The 24,681-nt window shown below is 49.7% G+C and overlaps 2 protein-coding genes across 4 annotated transcripts in view; one reads left to right on the forward strand and one right to left on the reverse strand.

The window, feature by feature from the left end:
• The first annotated feature begins 237 nt into the window (after positions 1 to 237).
• On the forward strand, positions 238 to 22,701 carry ZSWIM7 (zinc finger SWIM-type containing 7). 3 transcript variants are annotated; one of them, XR_005010891.1, is made up of 7 exons: positions 254 to 744; positions 3,800 to 3,821; positions 6,862 to 6,964; positions 15,181 to 15,285; positions 18,888 to 19,101; positions 20,236 to 20,581; positions 21,069 to 21,114. XR_005010891.1 is itself a non-coding variant. In XM_036767402.1 (5 exons), exons 1-5 carry the CDS (start codon positions 669 to 671, stop codon positions 19,005 to 19,007), a joined length of 426 nt encoding a protein of 141 aa, XP_036623297.1. In that variant the 5' UTR covers positions 238 to 668; the 3' UTR covers positions 19,008 to 19,140. The 3 variants fall into 3 exon arrangements, 1 of the variants encoding a protein (XP_036623297.1); XR_005010890.1 differs by having other exon boundaries at positions 20,236 to 22,701; XM_036767402.1 differs by lacking the exons at positions 20,236 to 20,581; positions 21,069 to 21,114 and having other exon boundaries at positions 238 to 744; positions 18,888 to 19,140.
• Positions 21,814 to 24,681, reverse strand: part of ADORA2B (adenosine A2b receptor) — a 44,115-nt gene continuing 41,247 nt past the window's right edge. Inside the window, exon 2 of the mRNA XM_036767401.1 lies at positions 21,814 to 22,495. Within this exon, the coding sequence (XP_036623296.1) occupies positions 21,835 to 22,495 (661 nt within the window). The 3' untranslated portion in view covers positions 21,814 to 21,834. The remainder of the gene's footprint in view (positions 22,496 to 24,681) is intronic.

Below are 24,681 nucleotides of genomic sequence, written 5' to 3' on the forward strand. Positions count from 1 at the left end.
GCCTCTGTCAGCCAGGCAGGCCCGGCCCCAGGCTCCGCCCTCTCCCTCCCTCGGGCTCCGCCCCCGGGCCCTACCACGTGCCTGGGAATCCCGCCCCCCCGCGTCGAGGAAGCTTCTCCGGCCCCCTACTTCCGGGGACGGAGGCCGAATGGCCCCAAACCTTCCGCCTCTGACCTAGAAGGCCGTGGTGTTCCCGCTTCCGGACTTGCGTAAGAACGCTGGGGCACGTGACCTAACGGGGCGGAAACTACATGTCCCAGGGTGCGTAGCGCCTAGCCTAAGAATCTGCTGGGGCTGGAGCTCTGGGAGGGCGGGGACTGGAGCGGGACCCCTAGATGGCGAGTCCGAATCCCCTCTAACCCGAGAAGCCCGTGGGGCTGGGGCGGATCTTGGCCTTGGGATTCCAACGCGGCCTTCAATACCCCTCGCGTGGTTTCTACCTTTCCCCCCTCCCCACCCTGTTTCCCGCGGGTTCTCAAGGTCCGGGAGATCCCCTCATCCAGCCCCCACATTTGACAGATGAGGAAACTGAGTCCCGGAGGGGCGGCTAAGGCCCCACGGGGAGAGACGTAGGGTCGGAATGTGGCCCCGGATTCCATGACTCGCCCTTATGCTGACCGGCTCTCGGAGATCCTGAAGGAGGCCTCCGTCCTGGTCCCCAGATTGAGATGGAGGCCACGCTGCCCGCGGTGCTGGAGGCGGTGCTGGGCGAGATCGCGAGCACGCGCGGCGAAGCGGCTCCAGGTAGGGGAGCTGGAGGTCACGGAGAGTCCCAGGGCTCCGGGTCCCGGCCGGCGCTGCGCCCCCCGCCCCAAGGCAGGCCCGGCGTCCCAGGGAAGCCCCTCCCTGTGGTGGCAGCCCCACGGCCACGCGGCCGGCCCTCGCGGAGCTGACCCTCCCGGGAAAGACGCGGGAGCCGGGGGCCGCCGGGGCCCGGCTGGACGAAGGAGGGGGCGGACACGGCGGCCGGCCGTGGTGTACACTGGGCAGAGGCCCAGAGGTTTTGATGTTTGCACCGGCTCGTGCTGCCGCGGCCCCGCCTCCAGACTAGGGGCGCGGCGTGCTGGGGAGCGGGCTCTGGGGGGGCGGTCCTGGGGGGACCTAGAGTCCCGGCTTTAGTCCGTACAGCCCCCGGACGTGGCACAGGAGCCTTCCTCGGGCTTCTTTCCCTTAATGGCCAACAGAGGATGCTCCCCGACCACTGATGAGCTGTGCATCGGCCCTCAGCTGTTCTCACGCCGGCTTTGCACAAGGAAACCAGGCTGGCCCTCGTTGTAGTCTCCCGTGGTACCGCAAAAAGAGGTCAGGGGCCTGGGTTCAAATCCCAGCTCTAACGTTACCTGGCCGGGTGCCTGAGAAAGTCACTCAAACTCCCTGAGCATTGTAAAAGAGAGACAGTGCTGCTCGTGAGGGAAAAGGCCCATGTGTGGTTATAATTACTACCCCTAATCCATACAATTACATAGTCAAAATCGTAAGGAATGTATGAAAAGGCACTTAGTAGGCCTTTCTCCTTTGCCCTTCTCCTGGTCCCAGGTGCCTGTGCCCTGTAAGGGTTGTCTGTATCTTGGATCAGATGGAAGAGTCACCACCTGCTCTCCCTTCCAGTGACACGGCGGGCCGGGCCTTGCCATCTGCCCTTCTGTGCCCTATAGATCCAAGGCGCTGTCAGCTGCCCTGCTGAATGTAACCCAGCCACCTCTGGGCTTTGCCATACCTCGGGTCTGCTTAGGACTACAGGCCTTTCCATGGGAAAACTGAACTGATTTTTGTGAGTATAGGCACGTTGAGGACAAGGATTGTCTCTTTTTGTGTCCCCGGCTCTTAGCATGGGACCTGGCATTCGATAAGTGTTTTTTCATTCATTCCATTCATTTATTACTATGTGCCTGACTGTGTGCCAAATACAAAAGTGAGACAGTCCCTAACCTCAGGGAGATTATAATATAATAAGGGGAAACACACATCTGGAGAAGCGATGACTAGAAGAAGGTGCTTTGGTCTGGGAAGTCATAGTGGAACCACAGAGCACTTGCCTTTTCCAGAGGCCATGCTAAAGCTGATCTAATTACTGTGCCCAGAGCAAGAAGTGGAAGCAGGGAATAAGGTGGCAACGCTGGACCAGCAGCAAGTCCTGAAATGGCCAGGGTGAAAGGGCATTCTTAGGTCTGAGGTCAACACTAAGTTCTCACCAAACTAGACAGCCAGGCTGGGGGGAGGGGTCGGGTCCCTGAGCTCCTTCGTGCTGAAGATACCTTATAGGATCGGTAAGGTTGTCTAGGCCAACTCCTTCATTTTTATAGACAAAGAAACTGAGGCTTAACTTTAACAAGTTAAAGTGATTTGCCTGAGGCCACACAAGTAGTAAATAGTGTGTTTTATTTAATGTATGTGTACATCTGTATGTATATGTGTGTATATATGCCATATATCCACAATATGTGTGTGTGTGTATACATGTATGTAGTATATGTATGCACACAGATTCAATATATAAACACCTGCCTCTGGTTTTTTAATTGGTCTTATTTTTATGACTGGCTCTCATTTTTCCATTCCCTTTATTTCCAAATGTCTCTCCCCCCTCCCCCACCTAGTGAGCCATCCTTCCTAAGAAAGATTAGAAATGAAATAGAGCATTTCAGACAAACCAGCAGTGCCTCAGGGATGCCTGATGATGGCTGCTGTGCTACAGCCCCATGTTTTCTCCATTCTTCCAAATGGTCTGTTTAAAAATGCTTTGGTATTGCATTAGTATCATTCAAAGGGATGTCGCCATTTTCAAGGGGATGTGCAAGAACAAATCAACTCCCTTTGTCTGGTTTTCGGTCAAAACAGCCGTGAGTGAATGTGCTTAAAAGGATCCACTGGTATCAGCTGCTCACGTCTGGGCTGATCCCAGAAAGAAAAACAACTGACTTTTCCTGAGTTCATCCAGTGAGAGAAACCACTGTTGTTTCCTACAAGCCAATTGTTTTCCAGGATGAAAACCCCCTCAGACATTCAATGACTCCCTATTGCTTATTGACTGAAAGTTTAGGGAATTGCATCTTAGACATGTGACCTAGGAGTCCACCCAGCACCCTCTTGGCTCTTCTCCCTCATCAGTGAGACAGCTGGGAGCAAGTGGCAGCTCTCTGTGTTGGACAGACAGGTTGATTAAATTCACTGCCTCCCTTAGGAGCAGAGGGGTCATTTTGCTGGATTTGTTGGTGGGTTTTTTTGGGGGGGTGGGGGTGGGTTGGAGCAGCTCATTGGCACAGTGGCTGGAGCATTGGGCTTGGAATTAGGAAGACTTATTTTCATGAGTTCACATCCAGCCCCAGATAGTACCTGTGTGACCCTTCACCCCGTTTGCCTCAATTTCCTCAGATGTAAAATGAGCTGGAGAAGGAAATGGCAAAGCACTGATTTGCCAAGAAAATCCCAAATGGGGTCACAGAGAGTCAGACATGACTGAAACAATGGAACAACTTAATTTTTTCACAATCTCTTTTACTCTATTAAACCTGTTCTCATCATCAGAGTTTAAAATCTCTTTATGGAAAAGTTAAAGAAATGAGAATTGGTTATGGAGATGGCCCTTTATCAGAATTTTATACTCGTGAGCAGTCAAGTCCATTGCTTTTTCAGAATTCTAATAGTGTTGGGTAAGAGGTGGAAACCTGGAAGGGCCTCAGTTGTGGAGGTGAGTTGGTTGTAGCCTTGTAAGGCCTTTATTGCTAAGGATCAGCATGTGCGCTCATCAGTTAGCATCCAGGAAGGCGGCTGATTTTTCTTTCCCTTTTTTGTTTTACAGTACCCGATGAACTTCTGTTGGCGTGAGTATTTGCTCTTTTGATTTGGGGGGAGCTTTTATTGTCAGTGATGTTGGAGTGTGATGCTTTTCATAGATCTGAACTTGTCGTTCATCATGAGTTCAAACATTCAATGGCTCCCTACTGCTTGCTGACAAAAGCTTAAACTTCTCCATCTGGCGCTCCCAGCTCTTCACAATTTCGTGCCACTTGTCTTTCCAGCCTTATTACTCACCTCTGTATGTTCCATCCAGACTACTCTCTCTCCTCTCCCAACACCCCCGGAATAAATAAATACCTAAAACTTAATCTCCTTGCCTTCATGCACCCCATTTCCTCTACCTGGAATTCCCTTCCTTCTTTCTCTGCCTGGTGAATTCCTACCCATCTATTAATGCCCACCTCAAATGCTGCTTCCTCCAGGAGGCTTTCCCTGAGTACTTCTCTCTCTACACCCAAGTTGAGAATGATCTTCCCTCAACACCTACATGTGTGTGTGTTTTGTAGCTTTCTATATTAGAGTCTTATTCTTCTTGATAGTAATTCCATGAGGGCAGGGATCATGTCTTTCCTGACCTTTCTATCAGTAAATCAACTAATAAGCACTTATTAAGCACTCACTGCATGCCAAGCACTGTCCTGGCCTGTGGAGATGCACAACAAAAGGGAATCAGTGCGCACCCTGAAGGAGCAGTTGGGTTCTGGTGAATGAGACAGACAGTGCACAGATAGGCCTGTAGACAATACCAGGTGGTTGGTGAGGCTTGGGAGAATTAGGAGAGGCCACGTATGGAAGAAAGTAACCTGAATTTGGAAGGGAATGCAATAGTTTGATAAGCGACTGTGCAGAGGGAGTGCATTCCAGGCATTGGGGACAGCCTGTGCAAAGGCACGAAGGTGAGAGATGAGCTCGTGTGTGGCCTTGGACATAGTGAGAGGGGTCAGGTGGAATAAATTAGACTTGGTGACCGCTTGGGTGAAGGAGAAGGAGGAACAGAGGATGACTCCAGAGATACCAGCCTGGAGATTGGGAGGACGGGGTGCCCTCAACAGAGATAGAGAAGTTTGGGGGAAGCCTCCAAGTTCTGCTCTGGACATGTTAAGTTTGAGATGCCTTTGGGGTAACCGGGAGGAGATACCAAATACACGTTTGATCGTGCAGGACTGGAACTTGTGGGAGAGACCCTAGAGGTCTGACTCCTTTGAAAAGAGGGAGTAATTAAGCCTGCAGAGCTGATGAGGTCAGCCAGAGGGCAGCCGTAACCCCGGGCTTCCCTGCAGGTGGGAGCTGGGCCATGAATAAAGGCCTAAGTAAAGGAGAGTGAGACGGGCTAGAAGGGAATGGACTTGAAGAGAGCAGCAGTCATGAAAACCTGGAGATGGAGAGAGAGGATCCAGGAGAAGAGGGTGTTTGGCAGCTGCAGGGGAGTCAGGGGTGAGCACCAAGAAGAGACCCTTGGATTGGGCTGTTAAGAGATCAGGGATAACTTTAGAGAGCTGTTTCAGCTGACCCATGGGTTATATACAGCACCCTCTGTGCCCAGCATAGTGTCTTGCATACAGTAGATGCTTAATAAATCTTTGTTGTGTGTGACATATGAGGAGTTCAATAAATGCATGTTGATTGATTGATATGAACTTTCCTGTTAGAGAGAGCATTCAATCTGGGGGGGCAGGGAGAAGGTTTCCCTCTCCCTTTCCTCCAAATGAGTGTCCTTTTCTGTCCCTTCGTATATGTGTACACACACATAATATGCATGTCTATGTTTGAATGTGTTGACTTGGAATGAAGTTGAGAGGGTGTGCCCTCAAGGTGGAAGGCTGGATGCTGAATGGGATGCCATTGCCATCCTCAGGCCTCAGCCTTAAAGGCTTTATCTTATTCAATGTGTTCTAAATTAGGAGCATTCTTTGAAAATAGAAAGGCCTCTCAGCCTGCAGTGTGACTCAGTCTTCTTCCTAACCATCTTGGCCTCAGGAGTCCCCCAGTCTCTACTTGTTGCCACTGAAAATTGGCTGGAGGTCAGCCAATCACATTCAGTGTGGTATTAATCACAGGCAAGAAGGAATATTGTTTTCAGGCTTTGTCTCCTACTCTCTTTAGTGAGTGCCAGTGGGTGCTCCTTGTTTTCATGAAAGCTATGCCTCTCATTTCTTTAAAAGCCCAAGATTTGTAAAGCTCCCTGGGTGGGTGGCAAGTCCTAGGAATCCCAACTTGGGTTTGAAATCATGTCCCACTAGGGAGTCTTGATAGGAAGCAAGAGGGATACATTATTTTCTTAAGTTTTCTTTCTGGATTGGGTCTTGTCTGAACCAGAAAGAAAATTTTCCTCCTTTCCAAGCATTGGCAAAGTTTGGGCCTATAAAGCAATTCCTCATTTTTAATTTACCCTAAATTGAAGTGGAGACCTAGATGGGGTCTCCTTGGGTAGTATTTGTAATGGGCCTACAATGAGTAGTGAAATATTATGACCAGCATATGTTGAAGGTTCATCTCTAGGGCTTCAGACACTCCCAAAGTGGCCTTGCTGCATCCTCCCCCAATCCCCATACACTGTACCCCAGAGAGGCTGCCAAGTTCAAGCTGACCAAAGCAGCTCTGTACCAGAGGGTACACAGGATTGAAACCTTGCACCTTACCTTTCTCACTCTTTACATCTACTAATATCTCTCCATTTCTGAGACACAGGACAGTTAATAAAACTGCTGTCACAAGGAAAAGGACATTTAGCAGTTGCCTTTAAATAGTCACAGCCTCCTGGGTCATGGCAAAAGGGAAGCATTTAGAATTGATGGCATTAGGGAGGGCAGAGGAGGCGGGGCATCACCAAGGACCTGGAGTAGAGCCAGCGGAAGCTGCTGTTGGGCCTCCTTTCATGAGCTCTGAGCCCACTTTTAAAACTTTGAGTCAGTGCTCAGCCATTGCTCACGTCCCGTCAGAAGGAGGGCTGGCTCTGTTCTTTCTCCTGGTTTTTGCACATTCGCTTATTGTTTATTGCATTCATTTGGAGGATGCCAGATGGCAGTGGGGGTTTGTCTGATCTGAAGTCTTTCTGTTTCCTAGGCTGAAATTTATATTTGGTCCATCCGCCGTCCAGGCCTTGGATCTTGTCGATCGACGTTCTGTCACCCGCATCTCCTCTCCTAGTGGAAGAACCGTGTATCAGGTAGAGCTCATTTGGGGGAGTTTTAAGCTGGAAAATTCCCATCACATTTAAATTGTGTGTTTACAGAACTCAGTATGGACGAATGCTATAGTCAAATTACTTCCTGTACTGTTATGAAAGCATTTGATCTTATGGGAAACATTTGACTGTTAGTAATTGAAATAGAATCCATTTGCAGCCTCACAGTTATCCAATGGAATGAGCCCGAGGCTGAGTGGGCTTTTAATCTTGGGCCTCAGCAAGCTGAACGTCAGAAATGATGCATCCTTCCCTATGACGTAGAGCAGGAAATGAAACCAGTATTAAAGATTTCCTAATGCATGGGGGAAAAAAAGGAATTCCCTCTTTTGCAGCTCACTGGAGGCTGGTTGAGCTGTGGTTTTTGGTGGACAGGACCAGAGTCATGATTGTTGCAAAAAGATTTTTAGCATCATCTCGTCTTTCAGTCAACAAGCAATTAAGTCCCTACTGTGTGCCAGGCAGTATGCTAAATGCCAGGGAACCAAAGAAAGGCAAAACAGTCTGTACCCTCAGGGAGCTCCCATTCTAGGCACGAGAAGCTAGGGTCTGAGAAGGGTCTCTTCCTGAAGAAGGGGGAGGAGCTGAACCTTGAAGGAAGCCAGGATTCTAAGGAGCCCAGGTGGGGAGGCAGAGCATGCCAGGCATGGGGTCAGCCCATTGGTTCAAAGGTACGGAAATGGGAGATGATTGATGTGTGTGAGGAGTCATAGGCCAGTGAGCTGGATCACGGGGGAGGGAAGAGAGGGGTGTAAAAGACCACTGGAAAGGGTGTAAAAGGTCCACTGGAAGGGACCAGATTGGACAGAGCTTTAAATGCCAGACAAAGGACTTAATATCGGATCCTGGAGGTAATAGGGAGCCATCCGTGTTTTTGAGGAGAAGAGAGGCACCCAATGCTGCCAGCTCTTCCCACATACTTGTGTCAGGTGACACTGCTGTTTCACATCAGCCCGTCAGTGTGTAGAGCTGGACAAAACCTGACCTTGATCCCTGCTCCATGCAGACCAAGGCACTGCTGTGTTCAGTGCTTTGTGATTAGAACCTTACCTGGAATTTACCTGCCTGAGGTCAAGGGGCATCTCAGCAGGATCACTGCGTCCCGGGAACCCTGAAGCCCACCAACCACTGCCCTGACCTTGGCCACGGAAGCTCCAGCCCTCTCTCTGGATGTCCTCATCTTCCTGCTAGAGTGTTTCCTCCTTTCTCAGCTGGGATTTGCATATTGTCTCCAATTTTTTATGTAGTCAGAAGGCCTCAGCTCTTCTTAAGAGGAGAAGAGAGGCCTCCGGAGCTGATAGCTCTTCCCACGTCCTCATGTGTCAACTTTGTTTTGATTCTTAATCCCAGCATAGCACTTGACCCAGGGCGGGCTGGCTTCCAGCCATATCCTCATTTTAAGTGGGCTGCCCACAGATGTGCCATTCACATTGGATTTTCATTTCCTATGGCGGTTGGCTCTCCAGTGACCCAGTTATTAGCTAAGAGCCTAATGACTTTGCTCGAGACATTTTTCATCATAGTTGACTTTTTACTTTTCCCAGTGGTTATTTTCATTTGTTTAGTTTTCATTATTCACATCCTGTGTTATATTGGGTTGCCTTATTTATCGTAAAAATGCTAACTTCCTTGGAGTGTGGCAGTCAGCCCAGACTCTGAATTAAACGGGGCTACGGAAACTTCACACCCTTGGGATTGTTCTTAATGGTCCCATTTCATTGTACTTGGCTGGTGCCAAGGGTCTTCAGATGAGAGAGGAGACTGGTGGTCTTTCTAGTAGTTGGCCTTGGTACCGGAGCTGGCTGTCTTCCCATGGACACCTGTCCAATTGCTGTCTGCCCTGTATCATGAGTGCCAGGGTTTTGTGCGGGTACATGTCTGCAGGTTTCAGCACGTTCCTCTCATTCACCCAGTAAATAAATTGGGGAAGTGGGGGCCAGTCCTCCTTTTTTGGCTTGGTTTGATCATAGGACCACAGACTTAGAGCTGGAGGGACCTCAGACACCATCTGACCAACCCCCTCATTTTACAGACAGGAAACTCAGGCCCAGAATGTTAAGTGACTTGACCACAGTCACAAAGCGAATAAGTATGTGAGGCAAGATTTGAACTCAGCTCTTCCCTATCCCAAATCCAGCCATCTATCCACTGCATCTTGGAGTATCCTCCTGCCTTTTGAGTAGACGATGCACCCTCCAGTTAAGTCACCGTCTCTCGAGCTGGCTGGGAGCAGAACAAACTTCCCTTGGGTAGTCATGTATCTATGGGCACTTGCTGTCTAATTTACCCCCTTTTATAAACAAAGCAAACTAAGACCTTTACCAGTGCCCACTGAGAGAATTCAGGCCTGTTTGGGGAAGAGGAGTCACTTTCCAGCCAAGATAAGTGTCATTTGCTTGGGCTTAGAGTAGAAGAAAAGTAAAAATACATGCTCAGAGCTTTCCACCTCCTGGAATGCTTCTTGGCTCAGATGACTAAATGGAAGGTGGCAACTGGCTGATCAGTGCCAGGACCCACACAGAGGCGGTGGCTTCTGGAGATTCATTCCATCCCGTGTGCTCCCTGACCACCTGTTTCACCTTGGGCCCTGCCTGGGAAGGTCGAGAAGCACTAGGCAGAGGCATCCCTTCTTTAAGGTCCCTATCATTTGTCCAGGAAGACACCTGAAGACCATATTCAAGGCCCGAAGCCTGAGGATAATCGGAAGGGTTTGGTTAAACTTCAAGCCAAAGGGCCTGAGGCGTGGTGACTGAGGACAGAGCAAGCCCAAGTCAGTTGCCCAGCTGCAAAGCGCTGCACCCTCCCTGGGCATCCCTTCTTCTGTCTTGGCAGTCTTTCCCACCTCCTGTCTCTCCTGTTGTAGTTTGAGTTTTTTTCTACCACTGTTCCGTGGAGTAGGTAGCAGATCCATGTATCCAGACTGTGAGCTCCATTAAGTTGGGACTTGGGGCCACCAGTGCTGGATTGTTAGTTCCATTCAGATGCCTGCTGGGGGCCACGTGCTGTGCCAGGTACTCCTGAAGATGCCCAGGTTGCTAACTAAGCCACTTCTGCTGTCTTAAGTTAGTGGGGGTAGGGAGCTGTGCCACAGATAGCTATAATGCAAACTAAACTCTAAGGAAATTGAGGGCACAGAGAAAGGAGTGATCGGGAAGGCTGGAGTGATTTGGAAATGTTCAAATGAGGGGGTTAGAGAAGGTTTCAAGGAAAATCATTGAGCTCAGAGGGTCCTTAGAGGTCCAGCCCCCTCATTCGACATATGAGGAAACCGAGTCTGAGAGGTCAAGAGTAGTGCTCAAAGTCACATAGGTAATAAATAACAGCCCAGATGTCCCAGAGATCCTCTGACTCTGAATCCAACATCATTTGGCTGGGCTTTGCAGGTTGGGTGGGATTTCAACAGGTGGAAATGTCAGGAAGAACATTTCAGGGTTAGCAAACATTGTGAGCCAAGGAACAGAGGAGGAAAAGCGTAAGATGTGCTGAGGTCTGGAACTGTCTGGTTAGACCTCAGAGCATATGGCGGCTCCCAAATGGACTGAAGTCAAATTGTGGAGGCTTTTGAATTGGCAGGCCAGGATCCTAGGAGGGGGAAGGGCCTTCAGAACCCCCTTTTTACAGATGAGGAAACTGAGGCTCAGAAAGATGTCATGGGCAACTCAGTAGTCAGTGTCTTGGGCGGGAGTCCAGCTCAGGGCTTCTTGATTCCAAACCCAGCACTCTGTCCAGTGCGCCACATTGGCCAAGGACTTTATGGAGTAAGTAGGGGACTGTCATGGAAGGTTCCTGAATGTTAGATTCTATCCATTGGGAAGCTTAGCTTGACAGTAAAGTAAGGTTACCTTGGATAAATTGGTTTGGGTGGGAGAGTAGAAACAGAGAGGCAGAGATAAGGGCCTAAAGCAAGATAATGGGAATGGAAAGAAGATAACAGGGGATTCCTGGGAAGATGGCAGAGAGAGATTACCAGGAACTGTGCTCCTCACAGACCAAAAACAACAGAAAAGCTGACAATTTTCTAGAAAGTTTAAACTGAAGAAAGGCTCTGATGCTGTCTATTAATATTGCAGATCAGGAGAAGCAAAAGGAATACCAACAGGAGAGATGTACTAGTTGGCAGGATACTGGAAATCCCAAGAGATAACCTAAGCTGGGTCATAGATGCCTTCTAGGAATTCAAGAGTTTCAAATTAATTGGGAAAAAAAAGGCAGGTGTGACTAATAAATAATGTGAATGCAGCTGAAAGAGAGAAGGGCCATGACAAAAAGGAGTACCATCTCAGCGTGGGCAGTCCCTCCACTCGTGCAGATTATAGCCCTCTCTGCTTTAAGTGAGATTCTTAAAGAGTCGTCAGAGCCCAGAATCTCCCCCCATTGACCACCTCCTGGTGCCGGGTCTTCCACACTTGGCAAGGCTGGCCCTGAGGGGGTGGGTAGAGCAGTTGTGACGAAGCCCACACCCAGAGGCTTTACTGTTTGGCAGGTCCTGGCCCTGCCCAGGCCCCTCTGTCTACTCTGCCACACCACCCAATCTATGCGTGAGAAAAATTTGTAGGAAGAGAAGGTTGGAAAATAATTGAACTGGAAACATATTTAGAAGCAGTGCAATTAAGTGAAAATTTTGGCAGACAACTCCTGGAGGCACAGAACACAGTGAAAAAGAAATCGGATTGAGATTATTTCAAGAAACCTTCTGGGTGGTTCCCAGAACCATCCAGAACAAGCGAAGAATTCTGATAAGAAAATCAGGATGTAGGCCACCCAGGCAGATCATTATCAAATTGAGAATCTACATCAATAACAAAAAAAAAATGGTTTTTTTTAAGCCACCAGAAGGAGGAAGGAGTGGTGAAGCTAGAAAGGACCCTACAGATCATAGGCCAGGGTTCTCATTTTGTAGACATGGAAGCTAAGACCCAGACAGGTGACTTAACTGAGGTCAGCCACCTTCAGCCAATATTCCAGGCCCGTTCTTAGGACTCTCTTGGATCAAGATCTCACCAGGGTTTTCTTTGGGGGGGGGGGAAGGAAGATATTTGAATAATGGCCTTTTCAGTTCAAAGTATGTATGCTCTGATCCTGGGTTCAGATTCCTCAGATATCTAAGGCTTCTGTTTGAAAGAGATAAGGCCGACATTTAAAATCCAAAATGAATTTTCCAGGAAAAGCCCACCCTTGTACCAAGCCTGTCCATCCAAACTAGACTGCTGGAGAAACAGAACCACAAGCACTTAACTAGTTAACACTCCTGGTTGGAATCTTAACGTAAAGAAACACAAAACTACTAAGAGAGGGGGAAAAAGCAAAACCTTGAATTGGTCAAAAGGTTGAACTCAACAGTTTGGATCGAAAAGAAAACAAGATGATCAGAAAGGTCGATTTCAGCGTGTTCCAGAAGGCTTCATCTGGTTTTAAGCATTAATTGTGTGTGTGTGACTGTGATCCAGAGTTTTTCAGATAAACAGAGAAAAGGTCACGAAAAGGGGGAGAAAGAGTGGACGATCCCAAAGCAAAGCACCTGGCTTTGGCTAAGGGAGCAAAATGAGGTATTTTGTGAAGTCTGGGGGAGGTCATTATGACCACATGGAATCAAGGAAGGCTTCACAGAGGAAGTAGCATTTCAGCGGGGCTTGAAAGAGCAGTGAAACATCCGGTAGGTAGAAGAGGGAGGACAGACGTCTTAGGCCCGAGGGACAGGGAGAACCTCCAGGGTTGGGAAGGTAACAGGGGCCCCGGGGGGAGCTTTGATTGCTGGGGGCAGTAGAGCACTCTAGACCCTGAGCGCAGGCGTCTCAGGACCACAGCTGTGGATCAGCAGAACTAGTCTGGGCCTGGTATAAGGGATGGATGGAGGGCTGGGGGAAGAGAGCAGGAAGATCCACTGGTGAATGTGGAGGTGACATGGGGCTGCCAGCCGGAGTCTGAATTCCAGCTCTTCCCATGTACTGCCTATGAGACCTCGGGCAAGTCCCTTCACCACTCTTCGAGTTTCCTTGCCTGTAAAATAGGGAGGCTAGACCAGATGACAGCTGAGGCCCCTTCCCTCTCTAGATTTACAACCCTGTGTGATCGTTCAGATGGATGGTGGTGATCTGTATTCGAATGGTGACAACAGGCTGTTTGTGATATTGAGGAGGCCAGGGTTATGAACGTGGGAGATGAGGCAAATGGTGGCATCGCTGCTAGAAAGACTGACCTCAAGAGGAAGGGCCGGCCTGGGGGAAAGATGCTAACCTTGGTTTTGAACATGTCCTCCAGTATGGTGGTGTCGGAGGCCTGGAAGTGTTCATCTGGGAAGCTCAAGCCCAGAGATGGTAGTTTAAGCCATCAGACCCTAAGAGACTGTCCAGAAGAAAGGGTAGAAGAGGCCTGAGGACAGAAGGCCGGCAGCATTGGGCCATGGAGAGGTTCCAGATGCTGTGGGAGGCCCTAGATGCCCGAATTATGACTAGGTCTCCATTTGCTAATAGCAGCAGTAGACGTGGATTCGATTAGACTTTTAGGGGTCTCAGCTTCAAGGCAGTCCTGACAGTGACTCCCATGGGAGAAGCTCAGAGGCCATGTGAGTGATTCCAGCCTCTTCTTTGGTTGTGGCCCAGCCCTTCATAGACAGACCAATGGTGTGGCTCCAGAGGAGGCCTGGCTTCTCCAGCCTTAAGTTGTCCTGAGGGCCAAAGCTCACTTGGAGGATCTTCTCTTTGGAGGTTCATCCGAGGGAATGAGGGGTCCTATTATGTCCAAACAAGAGTGCCCTCTCGCCCTATCCCTGAAACACAGACACCCAGCCTTTGCTGGCTGTGGGTCCCACCTCTGACACCTGGAGCAGGAGGCCGTTGGACCACATGGCAGCTTTCAGGTGGTAAGCCTCTGACCTCCCTGGGCAGCCCTTACTTTTAGGCAGCTTTAATTCTTTAGAACCAAGTCCATCTCTTGGTGACTTCCACCCACTTGAGCAGTGACATATTACATGCTTTTCCAGTACTTTTCAGTCTCAAGTACAATCTGATTCATGGAGTCTCTGAGCTACAAGGGGCCATGCTGACCCCCTGGTCCTGCCTCCACGCTGACCTCCCTGTAAGTGTCTGGAAATGACAGAGCTCAGAGACACTGCCGTCCGACCTCCTGCAGAGGGGTGTGTGTGTGTGTGTGTGTGTGCGCGCGCGCGCGCGCGCGCGCTGTCACTGGTCATCTCACTGGATTGTTCGCATAGAGACATAGTCTGTAGGTGTGTAAAATCCCACTCTAGATTCATGTTCTTTCCACCTCCGCACTGCTGAGAGAAGCTGAAATCGGGGCCTGGGCCTGGGCCCCGCTCCTCCCCACCCCAGCAGCCATGGAGGTCCTCTGTGTACCTGCTTTGTTTCTCTCTTGCCCTCATTTATCTTTCCTTCTAAGGCCTCTCAGAAAGGCATGTTGGGAATCACAAGGCCTGGGATCCCTTTTGTCTTTGGCATTAGCCCCGTGACCACCCCACCTCACTCTTAAAGTCTGCTTCCTCCTCTCTAATATGGGGTTTACCCTCAAAGCCAGAAGATCTGGGGTCAAGCCCTAGCCCTGACTCCTGCCCACTATGCGATCTTGGCCAAGTTACTAAACATTCCAGTGCCCTAGGCAGAGAGAAGGAGCTTACTGGCATTGGTAGAGGGTGTTTCCTCCCCTGGAGATCTCTGCCTCACATGATTATGGTGGTGAGAAGGTACCTCACACCAGGACTGGACCACTCCCTACATTTCCCATGTGAGTGTGGGGCAGACGCATGTATCCTCTCCTGCTGCATGTGGTGGGGTATGCCATGCAATGGCTGAGGGTGAGAAACACAGCATTGAGGTGAGGGAAGAAGGCAGGAAGGAAGGGAGAGAGGATGGAGGGAAGAAAGAACGTACCCATTCACAAGCAGGGATGAGCATGTCTCTGGCCCCTGGTCCCTCACTCTTGGGAGCCTTTGCCCTGAAGCCTTTCCCATTGTCTGGGCCAGGAATCTGTGGGATGGGGTGGGGGTAGGGGTGCTGGCAGGAGTCAGGGCTGTTGAGGGGAAGGCTGGAGCCTGCCACAGGAAGCAGAGTTTCCCCCTTTGGGGACGTCACCAAACCTTTCCGTTCTGGTGCAATACTCCACTTGAGTAATCAGCTGAATGATGAGGGAGGGGAGATGATTGGCAAGCCTGGGTCCGAGCCTCCCCCTCTGTCCTTGGCCTGCAGGTGCTCGGCAGCTCCGGGAAGGTGTACGTGTGTTTCGCCTCTTGCCACTACTGCTCGTGCCCGGCCTTCGAGTTCTCTGTGCTTCGGAAGAGTGACAGCCTGCTGGTAAGAGGGGGAGAGCGTTCCCCTTGGGCAGGAGAGTGTATGACCGACCAAGTGTTGAAATGAACTGCAGCTGGTGGGGCCATCCTTGCGGTCCCTAGTCATCTCTCCTGGGTTTGTCTCCCCGGAGGGAATGTCATTTTTGAAAGGGTATCAGTTTCCCTGCTTGGTGAAAACCCTTCCCGAGAGCCATCCCTTTCACGCTCACATGGCTGTTCCATTCAGAATCACCCAGGAAACACTAGAGCTTGGCTCATAAGAGGTCCCCCCCACAGGCCTAGGAGCCAAGCTGGCTGCACAGTGGCCAGCAGCTTCTCTAGCTCAGCCCCTCAATTATTCATGAGGCCTCTCATCCACTGCCATCACATCCATGTGAGGCCCATCTCATCCACTGTCAGCCTCAGGAGGGAGCCACGGCATCTGACAGCATCTTTGCTCCATTGCCTCTGATCAGAGATTCTTCACCTTTTTTTGTGCCCTGGACCCCTCAGGCAGCAGGCTGCTGAAGCTGGGGACCCCTTCTCTGAGTCCTGTTTGTAAATGTATAGAAAATACATAGGATTGCAAAGCAAGTATTGAAATACAGTCATCACAGTTCCCTTTCCCATCCAAGTTTATGGACCCCTTGAGATGTGTCCTTCAAACCAGGCGAAGACCCCCCACCCTAAAGGATCAGGGAGGCATTGGAAAGAAGAAGGCAGGCCCAAACTGCAGCGTCTGCACCATCCTTCCCATGCTTGGGGGGAGAAGTCCATCCTTTCCTTCACATTGTCCTGTGATCCCCTCGGGTACCACGAGGGCTTCAGGTGTGTGTGGCACCCTTGGTGCTAGCCGCAGCCAGCCACGTGCCCCATTCATCTGCTTGGTGCAGCTAGTCATTGGTTTTATCTGTTCTCTTTTTTGAAAAAAAAAAAAAACGATATATTTTGTTTTTCTATCACGTTTAAGCAGCAGGTGGGGAAGTGGATAGAGTGCTAGGCCTGAAATCAAGAAGACCCAAGTTCGAATCTGGCCTCAGACACCTCCTAGCTGTGCGACCCTGGCCAAGTCACTTTATCCTGTTTGCCTCAGTTTCCTCAGCTGTAAAATGAGAATATTAATAGCACCTGCCTCCCAGAGTTGTGAGGACCGAATGAGACAATCATTGTGAAGCGCTTGGCACAGTGCCTGGCACATGGCAGGTGCTCTATAAATGCTGGCTGTCATCATTACCCTTCCTCCCACCCCGTGCACCAGGAATCAAAAAGGAGGGCAGCCAGGTGTCACAGTGAGTAGAGCACCAGCCCTGGAGGACCTGAGTTCAAATGCGGCGTCAGACACTTGACACATGTACTAGCTATGTGACCTTGGGCAAGTCACTTAACCCCAATTGCCCTGCCTTCCCCCTCTAAAACAAAAACAAAAAAAAATTAAAAAGGAAAAGGTGCAAAGGGTCAGCAAAGCCAAGTGTGGCAGAGTCAGGCCTGACAGTAGGCAGGGGTCTGCCCCTCTCTCTGGCTGGGCTTGATCATTCTGATGACCCGCTTTGGGTTTTTGGCCTCTCCATTGACATGGTTTTGTAATCGTGTGGGCTGATTTCCTGGCTCTGCTCACTTCGTCTCCCCCCTTTCATACAGGCCTTCTCATCCTCCCCTGAATCTTTTCATACAGTGTCATTGTCTCTTCCAGCACAGTCTTTCTGTTATGGTCATGTGCGGCTACACTTGGCATAGCCCTTCTCCACAGGCACCGACTGTTTTCAGCAGTGCCCCTACTACATTCTCTTTAAAAACCTGAGTCTAACAAAGCAGAACTGGTCTGGTAGACCACAGGGACTTGAGAGAACATTTGGGATTAGGCAATCTCTCCTGGAATCAGAGGGTAGAGAATCTCGGAACGAAAGGAATCTCTTCTCTGGGTGTCACCAGCTCAGCCCCACAAGCGGCCGTGGGCATCACTGCACTGGCCCTGGAAAGCCTGGGGCTGCTGGACTGAGAGTGGAATCATGAGGGAATTTGGATCAGCCTTCTGTGCACAATTTGAGAGAGAATCTTGTGGGTGGGGTTTTATGGACGTGTCGGTCCTTTGCCCTACGGCTACGTCTGATTCATTCGCTGTGGGTCGTGCCAATGTTGGGTCTATTCTGGGGACGTTGAGATTCCATCTGCCTCCTTCTCCTTTGTAGCACAAGAGCACAGCCTCTCTTGTTGCCAGGAGGGCCTAGGCCATGGCTCTCATGGGCCTGTGTGGTTTGGCCTGACCTATACTTAGTGATGAAAGACTTTGTTTCTTGCAGGTTCATTGGGTGAATTTTTTTTTTTGAGAGGTTGTTACTGCAGTTTGGACAGAGTTGGGGTGGGCTCCAAAGAGAGCGTATCTTGAGTTTGCTGCTCAGGGGTGGTCTGCTTTGGGCTGTTGGGTTTTTTCTCTCTAGTTGCTCCCCAGTCCCCCCAAATGGATTTTTCAGGGGAAAAAACGTTTAGTGGGAAGAACCCTAGAACAAGAGTCAAGACCAGAGAGTTCTTTTCTTGGAATCCATATATAAATATCTGGGGTTCCATGAACTTGGATGGGAAAAAAAATGTATATTTTCACTGCCTGCTCTAACCAAAATGTAGCATTTCCTTCAATTATTTAAGAACATTCTTCTGAAACGGGGCCCACAGGCTTCACTAACCTGCCAGCAGGCCCATGATAGAAGTGAAGATGGCCTACCCTGGGCCCGGCCCCTGGGACTGTAAGAAGGGGCATCAGCCTGGGGCTCAGTTACCTTACATGTAAAATGAGAGGCCATAAGGTGATCACTTCAGTTCTAGTATTCTGCTGTACATCTGACCGAAGGTGGTGCCGTCCCTACCTCTGTTACCTCCTTACCTTGCCGGCCTTTCACTAATAGGAAAAGCCAGCTAAAGGCAGAAGCTCCAATCCTCAAATACCTGTTGGGCCAGAGCTCCAGGACTGCAAAGGGCCCCACTAGTCTTCAGGTCTTGGCTCACCTTCTCTGCATTAAGAAGATGCCAACACCTCCTGAAGCCACAGGCAGCTTAGCTCCCATCTCCTGACGGCACTGTTAGACGTCAGCTCAAGGGCCCTTTTTGTCCCGAGGTGATCATGAGCACGTGCTCGGATTGCTCCACGTAGGGTTTGTGGAGAGCCCTGGCCTCCTGCCTGCCTCTTCTCAGCACCACCTCTCTCTTCTGTCCTGGTCTACACCTGGGTTGCCAGTTGGAAGGAGGAGCTCCTGGGCAGGAAACACGTTCTACTGATGTGGCTCGTCAGCTCTTGTGCAGAGCTCTAGCTCTCAGGATCCCTTTACCTTTTTCAGGGACACTTTTATTTACATAGGTTCTGTCTGTAGTCATCATATTAGATATTAAAACCTCTTCCTACTATTATGAAAACCATTTTGACCTCCAGGACCCCCTGAAAGGACCATCCCCTGAGAACCACTGTCTTAGAGAGTTGCCAAGGGCACCATGGACAGGTTAATGGATTGACTTTCTGGGATCCCACAGCCACTAGGTGTCAGAGACAGGATTTGAACCAGTTCTCTGGCTCCAGGAACAGCTGACATGTTTCCTCTTCCCAAGCTGGTTTCTAACTACTTTGTATCTTATGTCTTCCAGTGCAAGCACCTCCTGGCCACCTACCTCAGCCTGACCATGGGGCTGTGCCAGGACCTGCATGTTTCTAACGAGCAGCTGTCTGGCATCCTGTTAGCAGAAGAGGATCAGGAGCAGGCCTAGCAGGCACCCCTGATGCCTCTCTGCACATCGCCTGGCGAGGGGCTATTTCCCTCTTCTCTTCACCTGAAGCAGCGATGCTGGACTGAAGGACTAAGTGAGCAGTTATTAAATACTTGTATGCCAAGCACTGTGACGATGCCCCCACTTTCTCATTTAACCATGTGTTGTCTACTTAGAAGGAAAATGGCACCTTTCCTTCTGCCAAAGGGGGTTACAGAATGTATAGAATGTGCCTGTGATTATGGTCAAGCCCTCCCACGAAGGGCTTTCTACAGCCAGGATACCAACGAGACAGCTGAATTCTTCAGCAAAATTGACTGTAGGAGCTGATCTTTTTTTTGTTTGTTTGTTTGTTTGTTTTTAAGGGGAAAAATCCTATCAGTTGGCATTATGCAGTATTCAGATTGGGGGCAGCTAGGTGGCTCAATGGATAGAGTGCCAGGCCTTGAGTCAGGAAGACCTGAGTTCAAATCCAGCCTCAGACACTTACTAGCTGTGTGACCAGTCAAGTCATTTAACCCTATTTGTCTCAGTTTCTTCATCTGTAAAATGAACTAGAAAAGGAAATGGCAAACCCATCCAGTATCTTTGCCAGGAAGAACCCCAAATGGGGTCACAGTCAGACACGACTGAACAGGAATAACAATGTTCTGATTAGTGAAAACAGTAAAGTAAGGAGGGAGGGAGGCTTTTTCTTTCATAGTCACATGTTTATCTCCAAAAGGATGAGGAAAAGGTCTTTCCCGATTTGGAATCAGAAAGTCTGCATTCAGCTTCCGCCCTCACTGTTTATTAGCTTTGTGACCTTAGGCTGCTGGACTTTTCAAGCCTCTGTTTCCTTTTCTGAAAAATGGGGATAATAGTGCTTATGCTATCTGTCCCCCAACTGAGATTAACTTATGTAAGTCACTTCAACGGAAAGCTTTTATCATCTGTCAGAGCAGAAGGCTACCCCTGGGAAAAGGTAAGTCCAAGGGGAACATGGCTGATGCCTTGAAATCACCCAGAAGCAAAAGGACTTGAGGGCATGGCTAAAGGAGTTATTCTTTCATTCAGCAAACCTTAGGTGACTACTGTATGCCAGGTGCCAGGGCTACAAAGATAGGTAGGACACCAGCCTAGCTTCCGGGAGCTTAGAACCAGCGTGTGACTAGCATCCGCAAGCCCAGAGCGGGATTGGTTTTCTGTTTGCATATTGAAATTTAATAGACTCTCATTTTAAACACAGGTAACTCTGGAAGGCAGTAGTGGATAGAGAACTGGCCTCAGCGCCAAGAAAGCCTGGGTTCACTGCCACATCCTGGCCATGTGATTCTGGGAAAGGAATGTCACCTGAAGGCCCCAGGCAAGTCTATAAAGACTACTTGTTTCAGAAGGGCTGATCTGCATTGATTGGGGTTTCCTGAAATGTTGGGAGCTGCTTACACCATGGAAACCACAGATCTGATCCCTTCCGTGGTAGTCCCTTCGCCACTGGTCCGCAAGCAAAACAACAAAAAACCCCAAAGGGGACAGTGGACTGAGGGCCAGGTACAGTGCTCTAAGAAATCCAGGAAGGACTGAGCCTCTTTCAGGTAAGGGAGAATCCTAGTCAAGGTGGCATCTTTGAAAGAAATGAGGAATTTCATTAGAAAGAAATTGGAATGGGAGATGCCTACTATTGGTATGGGAGAGAACCTGAACAGAGGCCCAGAGGAACAGGCCTGGGGCACAGAGACACCCAGCCAGTGGGCCCACCTGTATGTGCAGCTGTGAAGGCCACTGGTGGGATCTTTCCTGGTAACAAATGGACAGTTTCAGACCTGGGCCTGAGGTTTCTCGAGGTGAGGAAAGTTGGACAACATCCCACTAGTCCAGTTCCCCTCCCCAGGAAAGTGAGAAAGCCAGAGACAGTTCTGGATGTAGTTTACTACCTTAAGTTTCTTATCCAAAAAAAAGCTTTATTTTTAATTCACTTAAATTATCTTCAGCTTTGAGCTAATACTACAGCTGTACACACACTGTAAATGAGGTTAAAATCTCACAGTTGGAGCTCAGCCATTTCTTTGCTCCATCTTTTAGGTCTGCTCAACTCTGTTGGAGTGGGGAGGACCAGAAACAGAGGGCAGCTGTTTCAGCCTCCTCTTCCCCTCCAAGTGGGCAAGCCCCAAAAGAGGAAAAAGGAATCTAACCCAGGAAGGAGGTACTCCTTTTCCTCCATCGTTCATTGGGTCTCTCTAAGAGAGGGGAGAAAAGCCGCCATCTCCAGTATGAAAAGCACAGTGTCACCAGATAGCAAGCTGGAAGGAGACTTCTGTCCCTAGCCCATCTGTTGCCAAGGCCTCTTCTCCCCTCATGCCTGTACGCAGTGTTCTTCTGGCCCCTTCTGGGGGAGCAGGTTCCCATCTGTCAGAAGAGCCAAGGTGGTGCGTTTCCCCATTGCTTCCAGGTTAGGAAAACATCACTGCCGAGTGTGGGGGTTCACAGTAACAGTGGCTGAAATCCTTTCCTGTTAAGAGAGTAGTACTCAGCACGTCCAGAACGGCGGGGCGGAGGTCAGGGAGGCTGTTAAGAAAAATGGCGTCCTCGGCCAACAGCTTCTCAACCTCTCTTTGGCGTCCCTGGCCTCGTCATCCAGTCCGCACGGGGCTAGCAGCAGGACCAAATACCACAAAAGTCTGTTGCCATTTGTTGGCCCTCAGAGGCAATAATCTATTTACGTAGATCCAGAGTAAGACCAGGAAGGTGCTCAGAACAGGCAGCCTAGACATGCGTCACCACTGAGAGTCAGCCAGGCTTTCTCATCACTGGGCCTGTCGTGGGTCTCGTGGCCTCTCGGTGGCAGGGGTCATACATCCGCATCGAGGGTCTGCACCGTCCCCGACTGTCCGTTGCCACTCTTGGGGAGGTCATCTGTCTGACAGAGGATGTACCTCGAGATGATCTTGCGGAACGTGCAGCGAAAGTCCCTTATCCGGTAGGCGTAGATAATGGGATTGATGACGGAGTTGGTGTGCGACAAGAGGATGACTGTGTGCATGAGCGCCTTGGGCTTACTCTTGGCAAAGTGGGGATTGAAGAGCGTGATGCAGTTCGTGGCGTGCAGGGGCAGCCAGCACAGAGCGAAGATGCCCACGATCATGGCCAGCGACTTGGCCGCATGGATCTCCCGCTGCAGTGTGGTCCGTGAGTGGTCCATCAGCTCCATGCGACGCAGCTGCTGGCAGGCCACCAGGAAGATCTTGACGTAGATGGCCAGCATGATGAGCAGCGGGGGCAGGACGCAGCCAAAGAAGTTAAAGTAGACCATGTAGGACATGGTGACCACGTTCTCAAAGAGACATTTCACAGGACAGCAGCTCAGGTTCGTGGGTCTACCAGTGCAATTGTGGGTGGCATTGGCCCTGTCGTTCCATCCCATGAGAGGAGTCAGGCCAATGCCAAAAGCGAGAATCCAGAGCACAGCAATGACTCCTCTTGCCCGGGTCCCGGTAACTAAACTCTTGTACCTGTTACCAAAAAAAAAAAAATCCATTATACTTAGTTTCTAATAATCAGAATACCATTATACCCCCTTTTTTTTTGAGGGGGGTGGGGAAGGTTTATCTTTGCTTTTTAACAGAAAATAATCTTCACCACTGGCCCTCCTGGTAATGCAGGGGATAGAGTGCTGGGTCTGGAATCAGGAAAACCTGAATTCACATGCCAGCCTCAGACACTTTACTGGCTGTGTGACCCTAGGCAAGTCACTGAAATTTCTGTTTGCTTCAATTCTCTCCTCCACGAAATGGGGATAATAACACCTCCCTCCCAGTGTTGTGAGTATTATCGAACGAGAGAATAACTGTAAAGTGCTTATCACATTGCCCCGCACGTAGTAGGTGCTATGTAAACACTTATTTCCTCACTCATGCTCCCACATATGCCTCAGAATATGAGTATCATTTCTCTAATGAATATAAAGTTTTCAGTGTCATTCCTGGCTGTGTTTTGAATGAAAAGCCCAGCTGAAGAAATTCCCTCTGCTGGTTCACATGGCCACCACCTACGTGAGTGCCCTGCCAGAGCTACCTGGAGGAGGCGGATCTTGCCTGCGGTTACACAAGCATCATTCAGAAGCGGGACTCCGACACTGCTCTTCCTTATTCAGAGGCCTGGCTTCTGCCAGGTGGAGACTGAAGATGATTTCCTTTTAAATCTAATGGATAATAACAATCTTATGAATGAAAACAACACAAAGACGTCAGAACTCGCATCATACGCAGTGATCCAATCTGTGTCCCAGATCAGTTGGCCAACAGGTGTCGTCCTGGGGGTATGAAGAAAGCTCCCCCACCGCCCCCACCCAAAAATAGGCCCAGTGCTCCAGGAGCGTACCTTCTAACAACAGCAACAGTATAATAGCAGCTAATGTGGATAGGCAATCCCCTGAAGTGGCGGCATGTGTTCGATTTGAAGCCATAATGCCTCCTGGGCCAACCAAACCGAAACAAAAGGAATGCTGAAATTGCCTGGGAACTGGTGGTGTACCTGTGCATGGTATCTCACACACACACACACACACACACACACACACACACACACACACACACACACACACACACACGCTACAAATTAGACTGAAAAAGAACACAACTGGAGCTCACCATCTGCTTTCTCGTATTCTCTTACATGCTTGAATCTACTGGGGTGGCCTGAGACAAAAGCTCTTCCTTTCAAAGTTGAGAGTTCAAACCTTCCCACCCTCAGATGGGGAAAATGGATTCTAGTTGAAGTTAAATCCTTTTCTCTAATTGTTATCTAGTCTCAGCTAGGTGGTGCATAGTGCATAGAGCACCTGGTCTGAGCAAGGAAAACTCATCTTCCTGAGTTCAAATGTGACCTCAGACACTTACTGGCTGTGTGACCCTGGGAAAGTCACTTAGCCCTATGTGCCTCAGGAAGTGGCCAAACCACTCCAGTATCTCTGCCAAGAAAACTCCAAATGGGGTCTTGAAGAATCGGACATGACTGAAAATAACATGTGTCCATACATAATTGAGTGTACATACTGCTGAAAGTTGAATGGATACACGCACACCTTTTATAGCAGCACATACCTGCTGCTAACACTCCCTTGTGCCAGGTGAGGCCTTCATGTCACTGGACTAGCTGCCCATCCCCCATATTCTGGGGGATTCTAAGGACTGGAATCGAGGGAGGGATGCGTTCCAAGGATGAGGGAGACAATCGATACAAATACCAACATTAGCTAGGGAGGTTGAGTTCAGAAGCAGAAAACAGGCCAATCTGATTAAAAAGGCACATTTTGTGAAATAAGACTGGAAAGGCAGGCTAGAGCCAAGTTGGAAGAGAGAAAGAAGGAAGAAAGGGGAGGGGGGAAGGAAGGAAGGGGCCTCATTAAAAGCCAAGTATAACAAATACAACAACAAAAAAGTCCTTGCCTTCAAGGAGCTTATATTCTAATAGAGGAAGACAGCTCCGGGAAGGGAGATGAAAGCAGGAGACAAAGATACCAACGTGGTTTTGAAGTCTGGCTAGGGCCCCTCCCCAAAACATGACCCAGGAGGGGCTCACCAATGGGAGAAAGGGGCAAGTGGGAGCCCCAGAAGATTATGAAGAAGTTGAGTAGCTTAGACTGGTGTTTTGGGTTGGAAAGCTGGTTAGAGAAGGCATTCCCCACGCAGCCCAAATC

The sequence above is a fragment of the Trichosurus vulpecula genome, chromosome 7 (genome assembly GCF_011100635.1).
Source record: "Trichosurus vulpecula isolate mTriVul1 chromosome 7, mTriVul1.pri, whole genome shotgun sequence".
NCBI lineage: Eukaryota > Metazoa > Chordata > Mammalia > Diprotodontia > Phalangeridae > Trichosurus > Trichosurus vulpecula.